The sequence below is a fragment of the Rattus norvegicus genome, chromosome 8 (genome assembly GCF_021556685.1).
Source record: "Rattus norvegicus strain SHRSP/BbbUtx chromosome 8, alternate assembly SHRSP_T2T, whole genome shotgun sequence".
NCBI lineage: Eukaryota > Metazoa > Chordata > Mammalia > Rodentia > Muridae > Rattus > Rattus norvegicus.
This window is the reverse complement of record NC_141541.1, coordinates 62,427,600-62,451,806: the sequence shown is the minus strand read 5'-3', so window position 1 is coordinate 62,451,806 and position 24,207 is coordinate 62,427,600. Positions and strand designations below refer to the sequence as shown.

General features: G+C 46.2%; 1 protein-coding gene across 1 annotated transcript in view; it reads right to left on the bottom strand.

Annotated features, from left to right (window-relative positions):
- Gldn (gliomedin) overlaps positions 1-24,207 on the bottom strand; it is a 44,140-nt gene that overhangs the window by 11,597 nt on the left and 8,336 nt on the right. The window contains 3 exon segments of the mRNA NM_181382.3: positions 4,910-5,017; positions 5,334-5,351; positions 12,672-12,723. Coding sequence (NP_852047.2) covers positions 4,910-5,017; positions 5,334-5,351; positions 12,672-12,723 — 178 coding nt within the window.

Below are 24,207 nucleotides of genomic sequence, written 5' to 3'. Positions count from 1 at the left end.
AATCCCAGCACTCAGAAGGCTGAAGCTGGCAACTCTTTCCCTTTGAGTCCAGCCTGGTCTACATAGTGAGTTCCAGACATGACTATATAGAGAGACCCCGTCTCGGAAAGAAAAGAAAAGGTTTATCATGTGTGTTGGGCATAGTGTGTGGTGTGCTCATGTGGAGCTCAGAGGACAATCTGCAGTCAGTTTTTTCTTCCACTGTGTGGGTCCTGAGCTTTAACTCAGGTCATCAGACTTGTACTGCTAAGCCACATCACGGGCCCCATCTTGCTTCCTGAGCTAGCGTCTCTTTACTGAGCCTGAAGCTTGCTGCTTCATCTGGACTAGCTGGCCAGCAAGCTCTCGGAAAGGAACCTTCTGTCCGCCCCGTCACTCCAGCTGGGAGCACAGGACTACACGGTTGTGCCTGCTTGGGCTTTAGCCATCTCGTGTGACAAAGCGTCCTCTGTTGGTAATTGACTGTGGCCACCCATGGGCACCACCCAGCCACGTTCACTGTGTGTACAGCATCTTCTGCCCACACCCAGGTTAGCCTGCCAGTCCCGCACAGCGCCACTGCAACATGTGACTCTCTACTGGCATTGGGTTACATCTGCTAGAGAAGAAACGTCATATTATTCCTGCCTAACTCCTGGGGGAGAAATGGCTCTCTTGTTTTCTTCTGGGGTGGCCCACTCAAAGCAGACGGTTCCATTAAGCCTGTGATAGCTCCAGGTTGGAGTCAGCTTCCTTGTCTTCACATCAGAGTGGGCACAAAGGAGAGGGCGCCATGCAAACCCCGATCTCCAGCCGCACACTGGCGGGAGGGCCGTGCCTTTGGTTTTCTTAACATGAAGGTTTGATTTTTAGAGCAGATATTATAATGTTAACCCTGTTTTCCTTTCCTTTCCTTTCCTTTTCTTTTCCTCCTTCCTTCCTTCCTTCCTTCCTTTCTTTCTTTCTTTCTTTCTTTCTTTCTTTCTTTCTTTCTTTCTTTCTTTCTTTCTTGTAATATTAACTCTTACTGAGAAAATCTGAGACAGATGGGAAGAAAAAACCCAAAGCCACTTGGTTCTGAGGCCTGGAACCTCAGACTTCATAGAAGATGCCAAAACCTAACTGGCAACAACACTCAAGTCTCCAGCCTCAACTCCAAAACTAGAATGGGCTTTTCAGCCTCATGCAGGCCATTTCCACGTAGCTTCCTTTTTGGAAAGGACACCACAGAAAGGGAAATAAATCAGGTTCAGAGAGACAATACGTCCTGCTCTCACTTAGATATGGAGATAAGGCTGATCCCAAGAGCTCAGAACGTGGAGTAGTGTTTGCTAAAACCCAGACAGGTTTGGGGGCAGTGGGAAGGGAGTCAGATCTGTATGGAGTGAGATGGACAGAGGGATAACTTACCCTACAGGAACAAACTGAGGGGATCAGTGGCTGATGAACTGGTCTGAATTATTGAAAATAGCTCATGGAGATGACTTGAGATGTTCCCAACACAAAGAAATTGTGTAGGTTTTTTGAGACAGAGTCTCAAGTAATCCAGGCTGTCCTTGAACTCACTGTGTGTCTATGACTTTGAAATCCTGATTTTCCTGCTTTCAGGAAGATGTTTCTCTCTCTCTCTCTCTCTCTCTCTCTCTCTCTCTCTCTCTCTCTTTGTGTGTGTGTGTTTTAATTAATATGACGGTAGCACTAATCTGACCATTATGTCTTGTTTAAATATATTGAAATTCCATACTACGTGTCCATAATATAATTATGTAAATTTAAAGTATATTAATAGTATATGTGGTTTAACTATAGATATGATTTTAAAGTGTTATGAAATACATATTACAAGTAAAACAAAATTTAAATTAGATGGTTTAGAAGTTGGATATGACAGAGTGAAGGGAGGATTTTTAACTGAGACCAGGTTTCTCTTCCACCTCTGGAAGGAATAAATGACGCTAGCCACTGGGGATATAGCTCAGCTGGCAGAGTGCTTGACCAGCATGCGCAAGGCCCTGGGTTTGATCTACATTGAATACGCTTGGTACATCTCTGTAATTCCAATACCTAGGAGGGAGGCAGGGGGCCAAGAATTCAAGGTCATCCTCAACTACGTAAGAAGGTTGATACCAGCCTGAGCTAGAGATCTTGTCTTACAGAAAATGGGAGGAAAATTCTGGAAAATACTAATATAGAATTTATGTGTCTGGCCCTAGTATTTCATACATATTAGCTCATCATCCCCAAACACTGTGAGATTAGTAAGATTACCATCCCTATCTAATAAATAGGGAAATTGGAACACAGTGAGCATGTAACCTATTCAAGGGTTCACACTGGTCAGTGTGGAGCCAGGGCCCACACCAGGCCTCTGGACTCCAGGTCTAGTTTTGTTCTCATGTTTCTGAAATTGGAAGGTGTGAAGGGTGTTGATTCTTCTGGAAATATTTAGGTTATAATCTTAAGTTCTGCTTCATTGGGTCAGGCATCTCTATAGATCACGTGATCATGTGGTTTAGATATGACATGTCCCCAAGAGGCTTGGTTCCCCCACCCAGAGAGAGAGAGAGAGGTGATCGGACCATGAGGGCTTAACCCCCTGATAGATTCAGCACAGAGTGGCTGGAACTATTAGGGGACTGGCAGGTACGGCTTGGATGGAGGAAATGATCACTAAGGCCAGACCCTGGAAGGGCGTTTTGTTTCTCCTTGTTTCCTGTGCTACTCCGTATTTCCCAGTAAGGAGATCTTGTGTGCCACGCCCTTCTGCCACGAGCCATGAGGCTCTGCCTTACAGCGGTCCTGAAACATAGCCAGCTGCCGTGCATGGGAAACTCTAACATGCAAGCAACATTCAACCTTTTCTCCTCTACATCTATCAGCTATTTCATCACAGTGGCCAAAACCAAACGAATTCAAGAACTTGTACCAGCTCCTACCCACCCTTAGTCCTGCTTTGACGGCCGTTAGCTCCTTGCTTATTCCCTTCTGGTTTGGGTCCCCAGAAATACCCGAGGGTGGCTTCAGACCTGCAAACCCAGGGCTTCTATTCTTTCTCCACAATTCCTTCACTGGACCTGCCCTTATCTTAGTTATGAGATGCTAATACCCTCTCTCTTGACTATTGTTTCTGTTTAGTTCTACCGCAGAAGCCATTGTCTACCCAGGGTCCTGTTTGTTCAGAACTGTCCAGGGAAGTCAAGCTTTCCCTTCTAGTAGTGTTGTCTGTCATGAGGTACAGAGCCATCTTTCAGTCAGAATAAATGGTATTGACTACATTCTGCTCATAAAACAGACAGCCATGGTAGACGTACCATATCCACTTTCCTTACAAGATCATAACTACCCCTTGGGCTCATTCAAACTCTAAATGGGATCTTCATGCAAGCTAAGTTCTATCCCGGATCCATTCATTCTCCATGGCCGTCACTGACGGCCCTTTTCCTTGTAGGAAAAGGGGGTATACAGGTTTCTGAGGGACTGGGCTGTGACTGCCTGCCTGTGAGGAATGGTAATGTCTTTTCTTTTGATGGGTGTCCTGCTCAGTGTGTTTCAGTGACTGTTCAGAGGGAAGAAGGGAAACTTTGTCTGCAAAGGCTAATTGGCTTTGTTACCTTTGAACCAGTGTCTAGACCAGCACCTGTCACATAAGCATGTTTTCTATACATTGATGGAAACTTCTCTCCTTGTGGTCACATGAGGCCATGGCTGCTTAATTACATGTCCTCAAGACCAGGGCTCTGTCCCAAATCTTTTAGAAAGTGTTCCCTTTCTAGATGCTCCATATTCACTTCTAACACGGTGCTCCCCACCCCAAGTCTGCCACCAGAATATTAATTTTCTAGCCTTGATCACAAGTTTGATGCCTTCCCAGGATAAACCAAGTGGCTGCACATTCCTGAAGCCCATCATCGTTCCATGCCGATGAGCATTGGCAGTTAGCATTATTTCTGCTCTGTGATTCCAGTTGTAATTGCTGGCCTGGTGAGGTCTGAGTTGACTTGGGTAGTGTGTACCCATTGTCATGTGTAGTGTGGCCTCTGGGAACACAAGTAGGTAGGCTCGCTGAGGGACAGAGGTGCCCAGCATATATCTCTCTCTCTCTCTCTCTCTCTCTCTCTCTCTCTCTCTCTCTCTCTCTCTCTCCACCAGCTCCTGTTCAGATAGCTCTGGGGAGAGGTGCTAGGAGAGGGACTGCCTGTGGTGCTACTAGGGGGAGCTGTGCTATTTGAACGAAGCTCCTCATACCTCTCCTAGCCCAGAGCTGTGGAGCTAAGAAGCTATACCTAGAGAACCTGATAGAGAAAAAAAGCTCAAAGTCTCTCCTGCCAGGGTCTGCAAGTCCCCACCATGCCACATGCCAGTTTTCTTCAGAGGATTCTACCTCACTCTTTACTCACATACAACAGCCCAGAGAAACTTCCTCAGAGACAACGGAATCCCTTTGTGAGCGTCCTTAAGAGAGGACCCTAAGTTAAGCGCCCACCCTGAGTGTTGCCTTTCTACTCCAGCGGTGGGAGCTCTTCTGCTAGTCAGGAAAATCCTCCACAAAGGCCAACATCAGACCTTTGAAGGTCAACTAAACACAGCAAGCTGCTGGAGGGAAGGTAGCAATGGGAAGCAAAGGGGAGACTGAGCTTTGACTGAACAGAAGTGTGAGAGATTGGCGGTCACAGCCTGCTCCCATGCATCTCCAGCTGCAGACAGAGAAGTTCGTAGCTAGGATGCTGTCCCCTCTGCTCTGACGTAAACGTTTAGACAGAAAAGAAGATGCCTAGCATCTCAACACAACAGCTTCAAGGTGGGAGTTACGTTAGCACCCCATGCAGAAAATGGAGGGTTCTGTCTCCACACTACTTCCCACTGCTAGCCATCTGAACACAGTCATGGAGAAGAGAAACACAGGGATTAATTGGCAGAACTGCCTAGTTACCCATTTTTCCTCTCTTCCCAACTGCTCCTTTTTCTCCTTTTGGGCCCTGGAGACCAGGCTGTCCATCTGATCCATTGTGGCCTGGTAACCCACCAGCTCCTGGAGGTCCTGTGTCAAGCATCGAATGGGAAGAGTTAACATTTTCACTGAAGGCGATGTGATCCCTTTAGCTAATGAGACAGCCAGCATCTATGCCATTTTCCACATCTTCCTGCCTTTTCCTGACCTCCTTTTAAAACAGGGACAGGTGGAGGGTCTGGCGTATGGGGTGGGGTTAAGTTAGAGCCACATAAAAGGACATGGATGTAGGCAGGATGTGGCTGCCCTCCACCCCTCCACCACCAAGGACTCTGGGCCTTGGATCCTGGGCCCAAGCCTTCCATAGCTACCCCTTGAACTAGGAAAATACAAAATGGGCACTTACCTGGTGGGCCCGGTGGTCCTACAACAGAAGAGAGAAATTAGATGGTAAAGCCACAGGAGGTAGAATGAGAAACCCATACCACAAACCCCTTCCCTACTTAAACATCTGTTACCTGCTAAGGAAACCATCTAGCATTGTTTATTATTTATAGCTTATTGTGTTTCCCCCTAGGGGAAAAGCAACTCAGCAAAGACTCATTTGCTAATCAAACCATTTTTAATTATATTTCAACAGGTCTAATATAATTTTTGAGCTGGTTTCAATATAGAGTCATACATCAATTACCTTAGAAAAGATCAAACTAATTCTCTAGGGTCGATGGAAACACAAATTCCCATGCAGCCTGTTGAAGGGCAGGTGCCAGCACACGGGGGTTCTGTCACTTCAGAGCAGAACACTGACTGTCACTAGAACACTTACAAGGGCACTCCCCCCCCCACATGCACACACACACCATCCCCAGCCAATGTGTCTCCTCTAGGACACTAGAGGAGTAACCCTAGCCCACGGTGGCTTTATGAACCTGTATTTTGTTGCACAAAATAGCCTGAGAAAGCCTGAGAGTTCAGGTCAGGTGACAAATACATTCTTTAGTGTGAAATGGTCTGAGGACCTAAGTAGTTTGGATGAATCATTTACACAGTACTGAGCAAATGCTTTTGCTTCCAGAAATAGGCATATCTTACTGTTGGCTAGCCAGCGAGGCTGTAATGTGAGAAAACCGAGTTCCTTGTGTTTCTTTAGCTAATACATCATTCCCAGCTTGAGGCTTTGACCGCTCAGCAGCAAGCATTTCCAAACATATATCATGAACACCAAACTCCACTAAGAAATCTCAGTACTGGTGTCTGCTGTGTTCATAGTCTATGTGAGGACGGTAGAGCCTTTAAAACCACAGAGCAATAGAGAGGGCTAGATAAAGAAATAAGCCCCAGGTTACTGGAGAAGTTTCTGGCCACACTGAAAACTGAGAAGAGTTCCTAAGAAGGCAACCTTTGGACTGTGGTCCTAGAAAAACAGTGGGACTAAGAAGTCAGTATATATGAGCCCAATACTTTATGCAAGGGACAGAGAGAAGCCAAGGTCTGAACTTGGTCAGGAGGGAACTATTAAGGCTCAGGGTGGGAGAAAGAATAAAAGAACTGCCCATGCTTGTGTGGGTAGACAAGGCAGTGAACGGGCTGCACAGGTAGAAGCCCCTGAATCCCAGGGCACCGTCTCTGAGAGACAGGTTCCTGAGTGGAGTGTGTTGCTGGGACATTGGTGTAAGTCTGAGATGTTCTCTGTAGCTGGAAGATGAATAGAGCTAAATTAATTAGACAGGGACAGATGGGGTGCACAGAGAAGCAGAGAGGAGCGTGGTAGGGGAGAAAAAATGCAGACCTTTAAGGTGAAAGTTGGGCACAGTTGTGGGTAAATTTGACAGTCGAGTTGCGGAAAAAGCTAGAAATTCAGAGAATCTTCATGGAATAAGGAAGACTCCGTGTCCAGTTGGAAGTAAGTGGGGGGGGATTTAGATAAATAGACTCTAGGACACTGATGAATAGAGTCTAGGGACATAGGATTCTCGGAAGAGTTGTGTCTGCAAGCACTTTCGAAGTGCAGGGATTTTCAGGGATTTCGGGTCTTTCACAATAGCTCAATTTTCTTTTCAGGGCATAACTAACCAAGTGACTGAAAGACTATAATAAAAACCTTAAGAAACTGAAGAAGATATCAGAAGATGAAAACATCTCCCATGCTCATGGATCGCTTAGTATAGGATTAACAGTGAACATGGCCATCCTACCAAAAGCAACCCACAGATCCAAAGCACTCCCTTTCAAAATCCCAACAGTTTTTCCCAGAATTTGATAGTGTTACCATTAAATCTCCCATGGAAACACAAAGTAAACAGGACAGGCGAAACAATCCTGAATGGTAAAAGAACTGTTGGAAGGATCACCATTCCTGGTTCCAGGCTGTACTAAGACAGTATAGTAATAAAAACAGCATGGTGTTAGCATAAAACAAACACATTGATCAGTGGAATTGGACTGAGGACCCAGACATCAGTCTACACATCTATGGACAAAGCCAGAAATACACATTGGAAAAAAGACAGCATCTTTAACAAATGGTGCTGGTCAATCTGGACGTCTGCATGTGGAAGCATGTAAATCGATTGCTATTCATCGCCCTGGACAAAACTCATCTCTAAATGGACCAAGGACCTCCACATAAGGCTAGACAGACTGATCTGCTACAGCAGGAAGTGGCGGGATAACCTCGAACGAATTGGCACAGGAAAAAGACTTTTCCGAACGGGACACCCACAGTTAACACAGGCGCTAGAAACAACAGCTACTACATGGGACCTTATGAAACTGAAAGGGTTCTGAATTGACAAAGTTCACTGACATTTGGACAGGGAAGCAGGCCAAAGATGTAACAAAATGGCTGGGAAATACCTAAGTGTTTACCATCCTTAGTCACCAGGGAAATTCAGGTTAAAAGTACTTTGAGATTTCATCTTACGCCAGTAAGAACGGCCAAGATCAATGCAACAAATGACAGCCCATGCTGGCGAGGATTCACAGAAATGGGAGCACGTACGCACTGCTGGTGGGAGTGCAAACCTGCACAGCCACTGTGAGAATCCGAGTGGAGATACCTCAGGGAGCTGGGAACAGATCTACCTCAGGATCCAGCTCAACCACTCCTTCACAAATACCCAAAGGACTCTACATCCCACTATAGAGACACTTGCTCCACTTGGGAGAAAATCAGGCGATAAGTTAAAGGAACACATCGGTAAAATGGCTGCTTGCAACATTCTGCCATATTCGTAGATCAATGCCTTGCTCAGCTGTCATCAGAGTTTCCTCCCACAGCAGATGGGAACTAATATAAAGATTCACAACTGGACAATGTGCGGAGAGTCAAAGACCTTTAAATGTGCAATCATAAAATGTCTTCATTAACTCTCTCCCCTCAGGGCTCAGGGAGAGAAGGCAGAAAGAGTCTAAGAGCCAGGGGTTGTAAGACTCCAGGAAAACACTGCCCTCAGACACCGCAGGACTGACACGCACGTGCTCCCAGAGACTGTGGTAACGCGCACAGAGCCAGCACAGGGGCAAGCCAGACGGGCAAGCCAGACGGGTGCCAGTGCTGAAGGTGTCAAGCAGACGTGGGCTCCTCCCATTACCAACAAGCTATTTCCGATTGACGACCGAAGGCAAAACAAAAACCAGTTTCCTTCAACTGAGTGTCAAGTATACAAACCACCCTTAAGGACAGGCCCCACGCCCGAGAGTAGAAGGCTAACACAGAATGAACTCGGCAAGTTCCGGGAGATTTTTGTTGTTGTTGGTATTGATGTCTCCTATAGCTTCGTTTGAGCATTTAAAAACATTATTGGCTTTTAGCTTTTATATTATGGTTTCTGATTTTGCTTTTAATGTGTTTTGGGTTTGTGTGTGTTTGTTATGCTTTTTCTTCCTTCTTTCTTTTTTGAATTGTTTTTTTTTCCTGTTTGTTTTCTAAAGAGAGAAAGAAAGCATAGAGTTGGACTTGGATGGGTAGGGAGGTAGGGAGGAACTGGGAGGAGATGAGGAAAGGGAACTATGACCACAATATGTTTATTTTATTTTCATGGTGCGCTCCTTTAATCCCAGCACTCGGAGGCAGCGGTGGGTGAATCTCTGTGACTTCCAGGTCAGCCTGCTTCCAGGATAGCCAGAGCTACAGAGAAACTCTGTTTCAAAAGAAAAAAAAAATCAATTTTGAAAGTTTATAGTAATTTGCTGAAAAGGCTTGAGTCAGTACTGCGTCTTGACCAGCAGAGAGCACACGTGAGCGCATGCACACACTGAAAAGGGTTGATGGTGACAGGAGTCAGAAGACCTCAGTTAATCAGCTTCTCTGCAGGATGTGTTACAAGTGGGCACAGAGGATGGAGGGACTCTCTGTAAGATACATGTTGATCATGTCAAATGGGCATCAGGAACTTCCGGGAGAGTTCCGCGATCGTGTCAGAGGTGAACTTCAGTGAGAAGTCCTCAGGCGCTGTGTGTTTACGATGTTAGCTAGCTCTTCATGGTCTTCTAATGAAATGTTTCTATTACAGTTCCCTGAGCTCCACTGACCACAGTTTTGTTTGTATCCAGAGACTTGCCCACCATGCTTCTTAAAATTAAATATCTGGGTGCCCTCTGGAGAGTTTAGCTCATTCCGGGTTGAGAGGGAGGCCTGGAACCTGCATTTTTACTGGGTACCCCTGGTGAACGATGTACATGATGACAGATCCAATATGAGGTGACAGCTTTCTAGAAGAATATTTAGTCACACATCCTTAAAAGGGTCCCCCGAATGTGGGAGTCCTTGCAGCGTGGGGCTTCTGTTGGGAAGTAGAATACATCTAGCCTTGGCCTGGAAGGTTTCAGAGCCATGCAAGCACTCTCTCCATGAGCCTGAGCGCCTGCTGGCTGCACTGAGATGACAGGTTTGAGGTAGCCGCAGCGTGGTGCTCTGGATAATCAGAGGAGGCGGTACTGGGAGTGTTATTCGAGCATCACTGGGTGCTGGAAAGTGAGAACTTTTGGTACATTAGGCCGAGGAAGTTTTACTGTCTGTGAATCAAAGTCTGACCTAACCTGTACTGGCAAACTATAGACCTCTAGCCATACAATGATTCAAAACATGCCATACTGTTGTTTCTTCTCAGGTAGTGGGTTTCAACTAGCAGAAACAGAAGACTCTTATTGGAGGCAAGAAATACAGGCTTTGCAGTTAATGGGGAAACGGTAGTAAATAAGTATAGCTTCAAGATTGGGCACTGGCGAAGGATAATTCTGCAGCTTCTGGGCTACCTGGTTCCACCCACAACAAATTCAAAGCAAATGGAAGAAGGACCTGTCCTTGCCTGTCTGCAACTCCTGGCAACATCTCCCTGTTCACCGATCCACAGCAGTGATCACAGAGGAAGCACTTTTCCCAAGACTGATTTAAAAGAAGGAAGGCATCAACACCTGAAACACCTGAGAGAGTGAGGCTCGGGGCTACTGTTTTAGAGAGAGCTAAGGGAGAGAGCTCTAGGCCTGAGAAAACCTGGGCATTCTCTCTCCTCCCCAGCAAGGGCTCCTTGGGGTCCGGCTTTTCTCCATGTTGGAAGACGTGCTCTCCAACTTCCATATACTTAAAAAAAAGTTTGTAAAAATATGAATCTACTATGAAATTAGGCCTTTCTCTGGGGCGTGAGGTTAGCTCTACCTAGATGGCGCTCCTGCCCGGAATCCACACTAGCCTGTGGACGGAAGCTCATTGTCTGTCCCCACCCCCACTGTAGACAGTGTGGTCTGTCCCAAAGTGCCCACGTGCTCTGCCACTAACACTTTTTCATACTTAAGTTTTTAATTGAAGAGCTTCTGTGTAAAAGGAGATTCAATTTCATGGGAGAAGAGGGTGTTGGTTTTTGAAAGCGTGTCCTGAGGTAAGAAAGACCTACTCAACCCATTTCCACGGTTCCCCATCCGTGTTCGTCTCCCTCCTCTAAGTGGTCTCAACAGCTCCATCCTGCGCATTCGCCGGGCGCCTGCCTCTCGGGTCTCTATAAAAACCAGAAAGAAGCTTTTTCTATGCCTCTCAAGGCTTTTGTGCCTGTCACTCCATCCCTCTGAGCGCTTCTGCAGCGCTCATTACCTCACATGCGGGAGCTCTGAAGAGGGACTTCCACAGATGGGAGGGAGGCGCTTACACCACTAGAGTTTCTGGACAAAGGATGGGCTTTCTGAAGACATTTCATTTCCTGTGAGGGCCTAATGCTGCGTAAGTAATTCAATTAGCATTTCCCAAGAAGCCACAGGATTACGGCCTTTCTGAGGCCAAAATAAGGGGTGAGAGTTAGCCTTGGCTTGGAGGCTCCAATTCTTAAGCCACAAGTTCATCTTTTGGACAAACTCACTCCCGAGTGAGGAGAGAAACTGAGGCAAATGCTGTAGCAATTGGCCAGGTTCCTGGCATCCAGGTACTGACTGAGAAACTTCTTTACCCTGTAAGGTGCTGAAGAGTTCACAGCAGCCCCTAGGGACAGCAACCTCAGCGTCCTAGCGTAAGCGTTTGTCCTCTAGGTCTCGTGGGCATCTTTAGAGTCCAAGGAAGTGTTTGCTCACCTCATTCCTACGGTTTTAATGAGAACATCGTTAATTTCCCTCTCTCCTCAGGATGCCGACCTTCTCAGGAGGACGAGTAATAGAACATCCATAGTCAGGCTCTATGGAAAGGTCAGAGCACCCCTTGGCTTAGGTACAGGGAGAGTGACGGCTCTGAATCTGGCTTCTCCCTTGCCCTCACCTTCACGGGGCCTGACTCTAAGGTGAGGGGCAGGCTTCTGTCAGGCCCTCATCCATTACTGGGCACATATGTATCTGTAAACCCAGTACCCAGGAAAGCTGGGGAAAGAGGCTTCATACATTTGAAGTTCAACTGGGCTACATAGCAAGATCCTATCTTGAAAACAAACAAAACCAACCTCCTTCTTCAAAACAAAACAAACCAAATGACCACAAAACCCCCAGGCATTCCTCCTTGTATTAGTCATTACTTGACCCATTATACCTCCTGGCTAGTTCTTTTCATGTGTCCCCGAGCCACTGAGAAATGGGAGTAGGGTGTACGGCCAGCCTGTAAGTCCACCTAGCACAAGAGATACTCCCTAAAAGTGGCTCGGCAGACGATGTGTCTGCTGTGCAAGCCCGATGTCCTGAATTTGATCCTTGGACCCTCATACAGGCAGAAGGACAGAACCAACTCTATACAGTTGTCCTCTAACCCCTCTCTCCCCTCCAACATGCGAGTCATGGCCCACACATGCCCTACCCTCGTATCATACACAGACACAGAGATACTGAATAGAAACAGGAAGACCTTAGTTCATGATCACAAAGCGCATTCATCCGGCACTGTCTATGCTGCACATTTGAGACGGTGGAATAATTCTACCTGGTGCAGTGAGGAGCTTCTCAGCAGAGGGAGCTCTACTGGGTACTTCTTTTTCCCTTCTTCATTTTCCCCTTTAAAACCAGCGGGTGAAGAGAAACAGCCTTGGCCCTCACTTAGGGTCACATACATTTCTAATTTCTCAAGTCCTAGTTATTTTCCATGACTACATTTCTGTGACAATACCAGAAAATAATACTCTCATAATCACATTACAGTTGGTTTTATTTCTATGAAAAACATCTGGTCAAAAGAAAGACGGTGCATTTTTGTCACAGAGTGCCCCTAGGTGTGCTTTTGGGCCCTGACTCTTTGGTGAGCCCAGTGTTGCACCCGGCCCTCCGGGGAGTGGCACAGACCTACCTGTAAGGCAGATGCCCTGGGTGCTGTTGCACAGGTCTATCATCACCCGGATCTGTGAAGAGAGAGGTGATTAATGGCAAACAGTAGACAGCGGGCTTGGGAGATGAACTTTCTTCAGGTGAAGCAGAAAGCAGCTTGGAAAATCTGCTAGGTAACTTCAGGGCAATAGGCTTATGCCTGAGGAAACAAACGGTCAGGGGATGCTGGGAGCGGGAGGAAAGGTCCTCCCATGGTTATCGAATTCCAAATGGTGAGCCCTAAACTATGCATGCAAGTAACGTTATAGAATCTGAGCCGAGTGCACTTATGCACATGTATGTGTATATGCACTTATACGTATAGGTTGTGTAATAACCATGAAGATAAAAGCCGTAAAAGAGAGTAGGGAGGGGTACATGGGAGGCTTGGAATAGGGAAACTGGAGAAATTTCGTAACCATATTTAATACCAAAAACCAAACTAATGCTCACAAAACTCTGAAGAGCCAGGCATGGTGGCACAGGCCAGTAATCCCAGCCATTCCAGAGGCTGAGGCAAAGGACGGCAGGTTCGAGGCTTTGGGCTACAGAGTGAGTTCAAGGCCGGTGGTCAATGTATAGAGACCCTATATCTGACGTTAAAGAGCTAAGGATACAGGTCTATGGTAGAGTACTTGCCTGTATGCATGAGGGCCTACAGTCAGTCCTTAGGATAGCATCGAACTGCAAAGAAACCTTTGAAAGAGCCATGGATATTGGATCCGAGTAGTTCCCTTCAGCTTCTGAGAAGACAGAGGGGATTCCTATAGAATTCAGTTTTCCTATGATAATGGGCAGACTCCCGAATCTGAAAAGCTTGCTGTGAGAGCCTGAATACCGAACACATCCTCCCTGACCAGGTAGGGAAGCACTGAGGAGGTATTCAAGCCTTCAACATGCTAGTAATTCATCAACCTGCCTGGAAGGCTGAGCTACCTCAGCCCCTAGCGCCTGGGAAAGTTCTCGATGGCTGAGTTCCTCACTGACACCGTCGGCTGGTCACAGTTACTGCCACAAGGGCTAAGCCTGATGTCCACCCTTCCACGCACTGCTGTCCTATTGGTCTGTGCTTTGCTCCCCAGAACCGAGTGTGATAATCTCAGGTCCACAGGTAGAAGTAGAGCGGTGGACATGCTTTTGTTTATATAAGGCAAGGAACGGTGCATGGACAAAAGCTTTAGTATGATTCTACACTGGTGTTTAAGAAACTGTGTGTGCGTGTGTGTGTGTGTGTGTGCATGTGTGTGTGTGTGTGTGTGTGTGTGTGTGTGGTGTTGTGGGGGGACATCACATGAGATGGAGGTGGGAGACCGGGTGGAAGAAACTGTACTAAGCTCAACACGTCATGAAGTCTTTTCTTCACGGATCGACTGTGCCTTCTGTTCAGTTACTGTCAGTGTTTTGGTCTGGAAAGAAGGCTCGGAGATTACTAGCATTTGCTGCCCTATGGAGGACTGAAGTTCAGTTCCCACACTTACTGCCTGCAATTCCAGACCCAGGGTATCCAAAATAATCTTCTGGCTCGGGAGGCCTCTGGACTCGGGTGCATGCATGCACGCAGACACATACAGATATGCAAAATTAAAAGTAAGGGGAAAAAAATTCCCAAATCTCTTTTAAAAGATCGTATCTGGCTTGAAGAAAAGGTGATTTAGTTACTTGTGTTGGATGGGTCCGTTTGTTAGGGGATCCAGAGGGAAACTCATCCTGCATTTCATTTTACTTTTTGTGCCAACGATGTTTGTTGAGTGACACAGAAAGAGATTTGTGAGTTAAGGGAGTGCACATCACACATTCACACAAATGTAGCAAAACTGAGCTGTGCGAGAAATACGAGTGGGTTCCTCTTATCTGTGCTCATAGATTCAGCCAACGACAGGCTGAACAGATTCGTGCTTGCACTGAACGTGTGCCGGCCTCTTTTGCCGTTCCCTGAATGATACCCCTATTGTGTACACAGCATTTACACTGTATTAGGCATTATTAGGCAATCCAGAGGTGACTTAAAGTAGACAAGTGGATGTGCATAGGGTACATTCAACTGCTACATTATTTAAACTTAAACTATTTAAAGGGATTTGAGCATCTTGTGAGTTTGGTATTTACGGAGGGACATAGAATGAATCCCCTGAGGAGCTGGGGGTGGGGGTGATGTATTCTACTGTAGGATAAGGTCTAGAAACTAACGAATGCCTTGTGCATGTCTCAGGCACCTCCGCCGCCCAAGAGCGCTCTGAACGGAAGCGTATTGGGTAGCGCTCATTTCTAATAATGCCCCCGTCTACTCGGGGCACCCGGCCTGCTCGGGGACGGAGGCTCAACTCCAGGTCCACTGTACTCTCTAATGGCTTTGATAATTATCTTAACATGACCAGCCCCTCCCCCCACGGACTTGCTGCATTTTAGTTACTTCTATAAATGAATGTAATCAGCTGCACCGTGACAAAATTTATTGTCTTTAAAAAATATATAATTGCCCATTGAGCGGACCAGAAAAGACTTCACAATGATTCATCTGTTGCCTGGGGGATCACAGCTGAAGCTGTTTGCCACAGCCGAGCATCAATAGGGAAAATGAGTCTTTCTTCCTGACACTCATTACTGGTCTGGGGCAGACACAGCTGGAAACTGTGGGGAGGGAGTGTTCATTTCCTGACCTGTTGGCCTCATTTATAAGCTGAGTGTCAATTTACATGTTTTATAGGAAATTACTTTAATCTTCTCAGAAATAGTCTCTTAATAACTTAGGCACCATAAAACTATATTTGAAATGAAACATTCTGTATGAAAATGTGTGCTCATAAAGCCAGAAGTGACACCACACACACACACACACACACACACACACACACACTGCTATCACAATGATTAAGAATTTCGATAGAAATCTAAAAATTAAGAATCAAAAGTCTAGATGGTCAAGATCAAGAGTCATATTGATATAGAAGGCTTCTTAGGTTTTGATTTAGGACTTGAGGGTATAGAAGCGGAAGAGGCCTTTGAAGCCATTGCCCTGGGGGTGTCAGGCAGGCTCTGTCTACATCCCTGTCCCAGTCCCATTCCTGCCCCAACTCCTGAGGCCATAACCTGGCACTGCCACACTCCTCACTGCCCTGGGCCTGTCATGCTGTCTCACCATGGCTTTTTGTTGGCCCCACTGAAGGCTCCAATCAGGGTTTCCCTAACTCCTAGGTGAAAGGACCACGATACCCTGGTGGCCTCAGCTGGTTTTTGTTTTATTTTGGAAGCACTTACTATTTACCAATGCTACGCTGTTTATGTTAGTCACCCCATGCTCCTGGTAGGAAAAGTATACATGGGTTTCTGGACTGGCATTTTCATTGCAACACGGTTTGCATAGCAAGATGAGGCAAACGTCCTCAATATACCAGGCTTCATATTGATGACCTGTTATGTCAAAAACAACGTGATGGGTCAGGATATCCTTTCTGGAGAAGTGGCTTTGTCGTAGTAAGAAAAGTAGATAATAGCCACACAACACAACGATGGGCGCTGTCGGGGAACCCCTGAAGTTTCCCATGTATGCCTTCTCTTTGGTCAGTGTAACAGTGTATCAATGCCAGTGGGAGGGTGGGGCTGGGGATGCAGCTCAGTTGGTACAGTGCTTGCCTACTTTGCAAGAACCCTGGGATCCATTCCCAGAGCTGTACAAAACCAGACTGGAGCACATCCTAATCCCAACAGCCTGGCCTACATCAGATTCTGCCTCAACCACAAAGATAAAAAACCTGATAAACATAGCTTAGTCCTATGTCTCCTGGACAGTGACCGTTCCCTAGGCCTGTTCTTAATTGTGTAAATTATTATGATAAGCAAGTGAATGACCTAACAAAGGCTCCCAGCATCTGAAAACTGGCCTGCCATTATCAGATTCCTTGGGCTGGAGACAAAAGGCTCTGAGGATGTTTCCTACTGGTGGCTCAAACCACAGATGATGAAAGACTACCCAGAGGTCTGAAGTTGTGGTCAGATAATCTGGACTCAGCCAAGAAAGGCTGTCTCTTCCACGTGGTCACGGTGTGAAGAAAATTTGCAATTCCGAAAGGAACGTGCAGTTTGCCTTTATTTAAAAATTAAAAAAGAAAAAAGATCCTCAAGGCCAGCCACCTGGAAGGCACCTAACTGCAACTGAAGCCCTCCTTAGTCTTCCTCCCCAAACCTAACCTTAAACACAAATACAAAGTACTCTGACCTTGGCTGCGGGAGCCCACGAAATTAAACAAAGCAGCTGTAGATAAGCAAGTATAAAGAGTGTCTCCCCTTCGGAGAGAACGCGTAGCTGTGTGTGGTGGTGCTTGCCTGTCATCTGCAGGCGGGAGGTGGAAGGGAGGGGTGCAAGTTCAGGCCACTTTAGGGGGGAGACAGACGCACGCACACACACACACACACACACACACACACACACACGCGCGCATATGCACATACGCACACATGCAAACATGCACATGCGTGCACACACACTCAAAAGAGTGAGGGGGTTTAGAATATTTCTTTATGTTTTAAAACTGTGGTAGAGGTGTTTTAAGATTGAGACTGTGAAAGTTTTTTGATATGAAGTCTCTTAGCTTGTGGACTGTTTTCCATATTGATAATAAGCTCTGGAAATTCAAATTTGATGTCTTGGAGCTGGCCTAAGGCTCACAGTGCAGCTCTGAGGTGTAGGTCCCAGCTGGTGCTGAGACCATTGGGGTAAGAGAACCACTGGGGCCCAGGCAAGTGAGCCTGCTCTGGTCATCTTGTCTTTCATTTTGCTTGGGATCCCCAAGAACCCAGGGGAACCCTCTTCCTCTCAAGCCAGTTCTGTTTACAGTGAACTCTGTAGATGGCTGTCAGCTTCACAGCATGGGACTGATAGGGACTTGGAATAGCTGTGTGCTGATACTAGAGAACTCAAGAAATACTTGCTTAACTGGGGAAGGAAGGTATCCCTCACCGTGTACACCATGCTTTCCTTACAGGAAGTAACATCGGTGCTGCTGGAGTTCGGGGAGTCACACCAAGAAGCACAGTCTTTTGCCCATACTGAGGACTTTATTTCTTTATGAAATGACACAGTCTTTCTCTAGTACCCAGACTGGTTTTGAAGTCACAAACTTCCTGTCTCAATCCGCAGGTGCTATGGCCCTATGTCTGCTTGTGTGCGCCAGGGAAATGTAAGCATTCGGGGGGGGGGTCTCGGGGGTCGGGTGCTGGGGAGCTGGAGTGGTTAAGAGCATTGACTGCTTTCCCAGAGGTCCTGAGTTCAATTCCCAGCAACCACCTGGTGGCTCACAACCATCTGTAATGGGATCTGATGCCCTCTTCTGGTGTGTCTGAAGACACTGTACAGTGTTCTCATATACATAAAATAAATAAATGTTTTTTTTTTAATGCAAGCAAGACTCCACTTTTGTTTGTTGTTTTGTGTCGCTGTTGTACGGGGTGGGAGGGGAGGAGGTGAATCCACTGCCCTGCACTTGTTTCGCAAGCACGCTGTTCCCAACCTATGTGCACACTGTACCCCTCCACACACAAATTTCAATCTAGAATTCTTACTCAGCCCAATTTTGTAAAATGAAGAAAAAGAAACTCCTGAGAGAACCAGTATAAGACAGAAACATATCTACTTAAAGGGGGAACACTGAAGAAGGTGAAGCTAAAACTTATTTTCCTTTTAAATAAAGAGACAAAATAAAGACACACTGTGAGTTCCAGGCTGTACCTATGGTCCTTGCACGGCTTATGTAATTGACTCCTTCTGTTAACTTCCAGGTTATATATTTCTGTTACTGCCTTCAGAGCAGTGGTTCTCAACTTTCCTAATGGTGACCCTTTAATGTGTGGTTCTTCATGTTGTGGTGACTCCCAAACATAAAATTATTTTGTGGCTACTTCACAGCTGTAATTTTGCTACTGTTATGAATCATAATGTAAACATCTGATGGGCAGGATATCTGATATGTGACCCCTGTGTAAGGATCATTTGACCTCCAAAGGGGTCATCACCCACAGTTGAGGACCGTGGCTTTGGAGACCGAAGGACCTGCTGAAGGTCACACAGCTAGCTTGGTAGTCAGGATGCAGGCTTTGTCCGATCCCAGTGCTTATGTTCTTAGTGGAGGTTTGGGTCATTCAGACATTTAACCTTTTGTGTGGTGGGTGCTGAGGATCGAACCTGGGACACATGCCTGTCAGTCATGTCCCCTCCCTCTGAGATAATTTTCAGATTTGTAAAGATCTTTCTCATGGAAAAAGAGAGTTCTCCCCAGAATTAAGGTTTTCTCCTTTCCCTGGACACGTCCTTATACAGACTATTGCAGGCCGCACTCAGTCGGCAAGCATGCCCCGTGTCCTTCTGTCTCTGAACCAGTCCACTTCTGTCCTTTCTCCTTTGTCTTTGATGCCCTCAGACCCCTGACTAGATTTGGAGAAGTGACTCCTTTTCCTTCTGTCTAGCCTCTAAGTTCCTTTCAGGAGCTCTAGACTGTAGATTTTCCTATCCACTCTAATGCTACCATCCTGACCACAAACAAGTCTTTTCTTGCCTAGTTTAATAACTTCATAGCCTTCTTCTTGCTTTGGGCCCATCTGCACACCTCCAACCACAGCATCTCTCTTCCTGGAAGCCATCTTCCTTATGACTTCTACTGATAAAGGAACTCTAGCAGCTTCTAATTGCTCACTGGCTTCGTTCTTAAAAGTTTCTTTTAGCCGAGCCAGTCAAACTTATTTGATTTCTCCTGCTTAGGGTCTCCAGTTTAGAGGGTGCCTGGCCAGGCTCCTTCTCTCTCAGAGTTGTTAGTCCAGTCCCCAGACACTCAAGTCATGATTTGCACTTTAAACGTTTCCCCTCCTTCTCGCCCAGACTCATAAAACTATCCTCCCACAGCAGCAGCGATTTCTTTCATTGTTAGGGCGTAAACGTTGGGCTCCTGCACACACTAATGCATGCTCTGTCAGCAGCAGCTCCCTTCCAGCCTCTGAGCTCCTCTCTTCCTGAGGGGTCCCATCCTCATCACATAGCTATAAGAGCTTTCCTTTTCGCAATCTTCCTATTCAGAGATTTCTATACTAGTGTCCTTGAAAGGGAGAGAGCACTTTTTCTTTTCCTAATGAACGAGATTCTAGCCTGTGCCCATCGCCTGCAGATTACTGAAAACAACAAACTGTAGAAGCATTTTGCAGCCCCCGTTGTACCTTGGGCACCGTGACCCATAACTCACTCCTCGTCCTCTCCAGGTCTCAGCTAGAGCGGAGGAAGAGCTCCCAAAGTTCTCAGCAGTTCAGGGAACATGGGAAACTTTCTAAGTAGCAAATGAAGAGATTACTGCCTTGCGTTCAGAACAAACTTCACAAATTGCATTTTGAATGAGCTTCAGCTGGTCTTTTTGTTTTAACTTTACCTTTCAGTGAAGAAAATTGTGTCCTGAACTCCAGTTAAACTAGAAGTAAATTATATCTATTTAAGACGGAGCGCTGTTAAAACTCGAAGATCTACATAAAAGCAACTAATGAGCTTGAAAAATGCTCTCTTTTTTTTCTGTGGCAGAATCACAACTTAAAAGCTTCAGCTTCTTTCACACAACATGACCTTTAGTCTGCAGATAAAAATGCGTGTAAATTAAGCTTGAATGTCAACTAGATTTAGCCAAGGATTCTTTGTTGATGGTGGGAGTGGGGTAAGGGCCACGAGGAATGTAGAAGGAAAAAAAGTCTTAGACTTAAAAAAAATTTTTTTTAACTACATAAGTGTATTCTGTCAATGACTACTGTTCTGGTGACTCCCACCTTAGTAACCAACCACATCCTGGGGTACACAAGACCCCCCAGAAAAGAAGTTATCCTCTTCTTTAGAAGTACTTATTGCTTTGTGTTCCCTTCAGATTCTCTCGATTTTCCAGAATAAAGAATGAATTCTTTTGTTCGTTTTTTAAATGCCACTAATAGGAACCAGCAGAAGCTAACAGTAGAAGAGACAGGGGGAAAAGATAACAGTGGCTTTCAGAGGTCACTGTGTCAAACAGAAGGGTGGGGGGCCAGGCAGTCCAGCACTTTGAAGTCTGTCTTGCTGCATACGAAGGTTAATTATGATTTTCTATTTGTTTATTTATTTATTTATTTTTGGTGGCTCTGGGGAATGGACCCAGGGTCCTTTGCATGCCAGGCCACTTAGCTGCATGCCCTGTCCCCTGTTGTGCTGTGAGTGACATAAAGATGGGTTATTTTGATGGCGATCTAAGCTTCTGGAGGCCACACGGTTTCCCAAAGTAGCAGTGATAAAAGCAGAATACAGACTCCAGGAATGGGAAGGAATTTGGGAGCAGAGAGTAAACTCAGAGCTCAGGGCAAGAGGGCTCACAACTGCATAATACCACGGCAGGTTTTCTATCTCCCACCTCCCAGTTGTTACATTGAAGCCATGTGCTAGCATTAGGAAATGACAGCATCCAGTGTGGTGGGCATGGGGGCCCAGGAGGACACAAAAGCAACGTGTCAGGAGTGAGCTCAGTGTTCTTATAAAAAGAAAATGGGTGTTTTGTTTCGTTTGAGACAGAATCTCACTAGGTAGCCCCAGATGTCCTGGAAACTGACACTGTAGACCAGCTTTGTCTCCAGCTCAGAGATCTGCCTGCCTCTGCCTTCCGAGGCATGGGATTAAAGGTGTGTGCTACAAAGGATACAAAAGGATACAAGGATACAAGCAAGGATACAAAAGGAGGACTCAGAAAGTACGTTTACTTTCTTTCAAGGGTATTAGAAGACCCTGCTATTAAGGTCACAGTCCACCATGTCCAGATAGCCCTCCAAGCTTAGTGCAAAATGGAGGGAGGACCCTCTTTCTCAGCAAGGCTTCCCCTCCTTTGCCTGATCTTATCTGGAGAGTGTCTCTAAACACAGATACATGGCCTTATCTGGAGGATGACCCTGCACGAAGCTTCCTGTAAGTGCTGCACATAAGATCTTCCCACCGTATGATAATTAGGTATTGTTTTATGACCAATCAGCTCTTTCCACCCATAGCCCTGAGAGCCTATATATACTCTACCCCTGGAACCGTAGTAAAGTAGAGCTCTCTCACCGAGGCAGTCTCTGGAAGTCCTTTCATCACACTCACTGACATCCAAACCCTGCTTGCCACTTCTGCTCCCTCTACCCTCACGGGCCAGTGGCCAACGACCCCCAGAGGAGAAGGGAGACCCACAGAGAGTGTCACCTATGAATTGGACTATGCTCTACCAGACACTGAGTATGCTGGCATGCAGGACCTAGACTTCCCCACTACTCCGGGCTGTGAAAAGTAAATTTCTGTTGTTTAAAAGAACCCAGCCTCCGGTAATTTGTTACAGGTGCCTCAGTAGACTAAGATAGTGACCATTTTTGGCTTGTTTGTGGTCCTGGGGATTTTTTTTTCACATGCTTAGCTCGAGTCGAGTCCTACTACTGAATTTCATCCCCAGCCCAGGGATTTAAAATGACAGCTTACTGATGACCTGACTCTGATACTGGGTTCTGCTCTTACATTTTCTTCAAAATTCCTAGAAACTGTGTGAGACAGGCATTACAGATGAGATCACAGCGGCTCGGAGACCTTTGGAGATGCCCGAGGTTACACAGCTACCCTGCTGAAAATCCACTCGACTTCCATGTCCACTGTGTCCATTCCTATACACTTCAGGGGTCATTCAGGCGTACGGCTTGGATAGGGACCTAACAGTGAAGGAAGGATGCTGTATTGCTCAAATTACGAGTGGGTATATGGGGGCTGACATCACAGCAGAGAGCCGAAGCCCATCACAGAGAGATCTTAGGACAATGGCTCTGGGAGAGTCTGTGGGCTGAGAATCCACCCTTTGACAAAGATTCCTTCATCAAGCGTCCTCAGCCCGTGAGGTAGTGTGGTTCCAGGTGGGCTGATGTCTGGGCTTATTGTCACCCCAGGGTGAAGTGGCACTTTTTAGGGTTTATGTGACTTTGAGTTAGAAATGGTGGGGGTAAAGATGAGAACAGATTATTCAACGGGCTCTGGAAGGCAGTATTGGGTTCTGGCTGTAAGGCTCAGCAGGCTCACCCGACCCTGAGGTAGGCTTTATTTAGTTCCTTTTAATAGCTGTGTGGGAACAGGTCCTCGTGGCTTCCTGCCATTCATTTGGTCAACACCATTTTCCTACTCTCGTGGCTCCAGATGTTTAGCCCCGACTCACTATTTCTTCCATATGTCCTTAGATGACCGTGGCAATTTTATATAGCTGTCCCACAGATGCTGTCAGCAGACCTTCTGTCACCAAGTCCACAGATGCTCAAGTCTCTGTGTAAGTGGCACAGTGTTTGCATATAAGGAATATATATCCTTCTGTATACCTGAGGTCACGTCTAAGTGAAGAGTGACAAGTAAAACAAAAACCTACAAATTTAACATAGAAATAATTGTTTTCAGCCAGGTATGGTGACACGTGTCTGCAATACTAGTACTTCAGGGGCAGAAGCAGGTGGATCACAAGGTTCAAGGCCACCCTTAGCTACTAAGTTGGAGACCAGCTTTGTTACATGGGACCTAACTCAAAAAATTAAGTAAAATAAATTAGGGCTGGAGAGATGGCTCGGTTGGCGACATGACTGTTGAACAAAGGCGAGAGTCTGAATTTGGATCCCCAGTGTCTACAAAAAGCTGGACACAGTGTGCCTGTGATTCCAGCCTGGTACAGGGCAGGGGCAGTGGAGGCAGAAGCACCCCTAATGCTAACAGTCATATTAGTGGCTACTCCCAAAGTCTTTTGAGTCAGGCTTGTAAATAACACGGCTGTGATCAAGTTAAATAAATCAAGCTTGTTTAAAACCACCCGAGACACAACACTGGATGTTCTAAGATGGCCTCTAGCAATGTGAATGTTGTTTAGTCCAAATTGTTCCAACCAACTCATTTCTCTGTCTCTGTCTCTGTCTCTGTCCCCCCTCCCCTCTCCTCTCCCTCCTTCCCTCCTCATTTCCTCCTTTCCTTCCTCTTCCTTCTTGCTCTGCTGTCAATATTTAAAAGTTGAGGTTTTTACTTCTCCTGAAAACAATTAAGAGTGGGCTCCGGTTCTTGTGTGACGGCCATCATCAAGAGCACGTGTTGTATGCTTCAGTCAGGATATATCCTGCAGCGAATGAGTTCCCCAAAGCCACAGGTTGGAAACGTACCCCTCCAATTCATGTTACTTGCATTCGGAAGTGAGGACTTAGGAAGGTGATTAGGATCAATGAGGGGAGTTCTCATGACTACATCAGCATCATTATAAGAAAGAGACCTGAGCTAAGAGCCTTGTGTTGGCCTTGTGGTGCTCGGCCACTCTCCAGGAGAGTCCTCTGGGTCTAGCACCATATCCCTGGACTGCCCAGCTTCCGGAACGATGAGCCAAATAAAGTTGTATTATTACAAACTCCCCGGCACTGGGTTTTTGCTATAAGAGCAGAATATGAACTAAGAACCTAGGGTTGTCATAGTGACTGATGTGTTCAAGGGCAGCAGCCACGTTACCTGT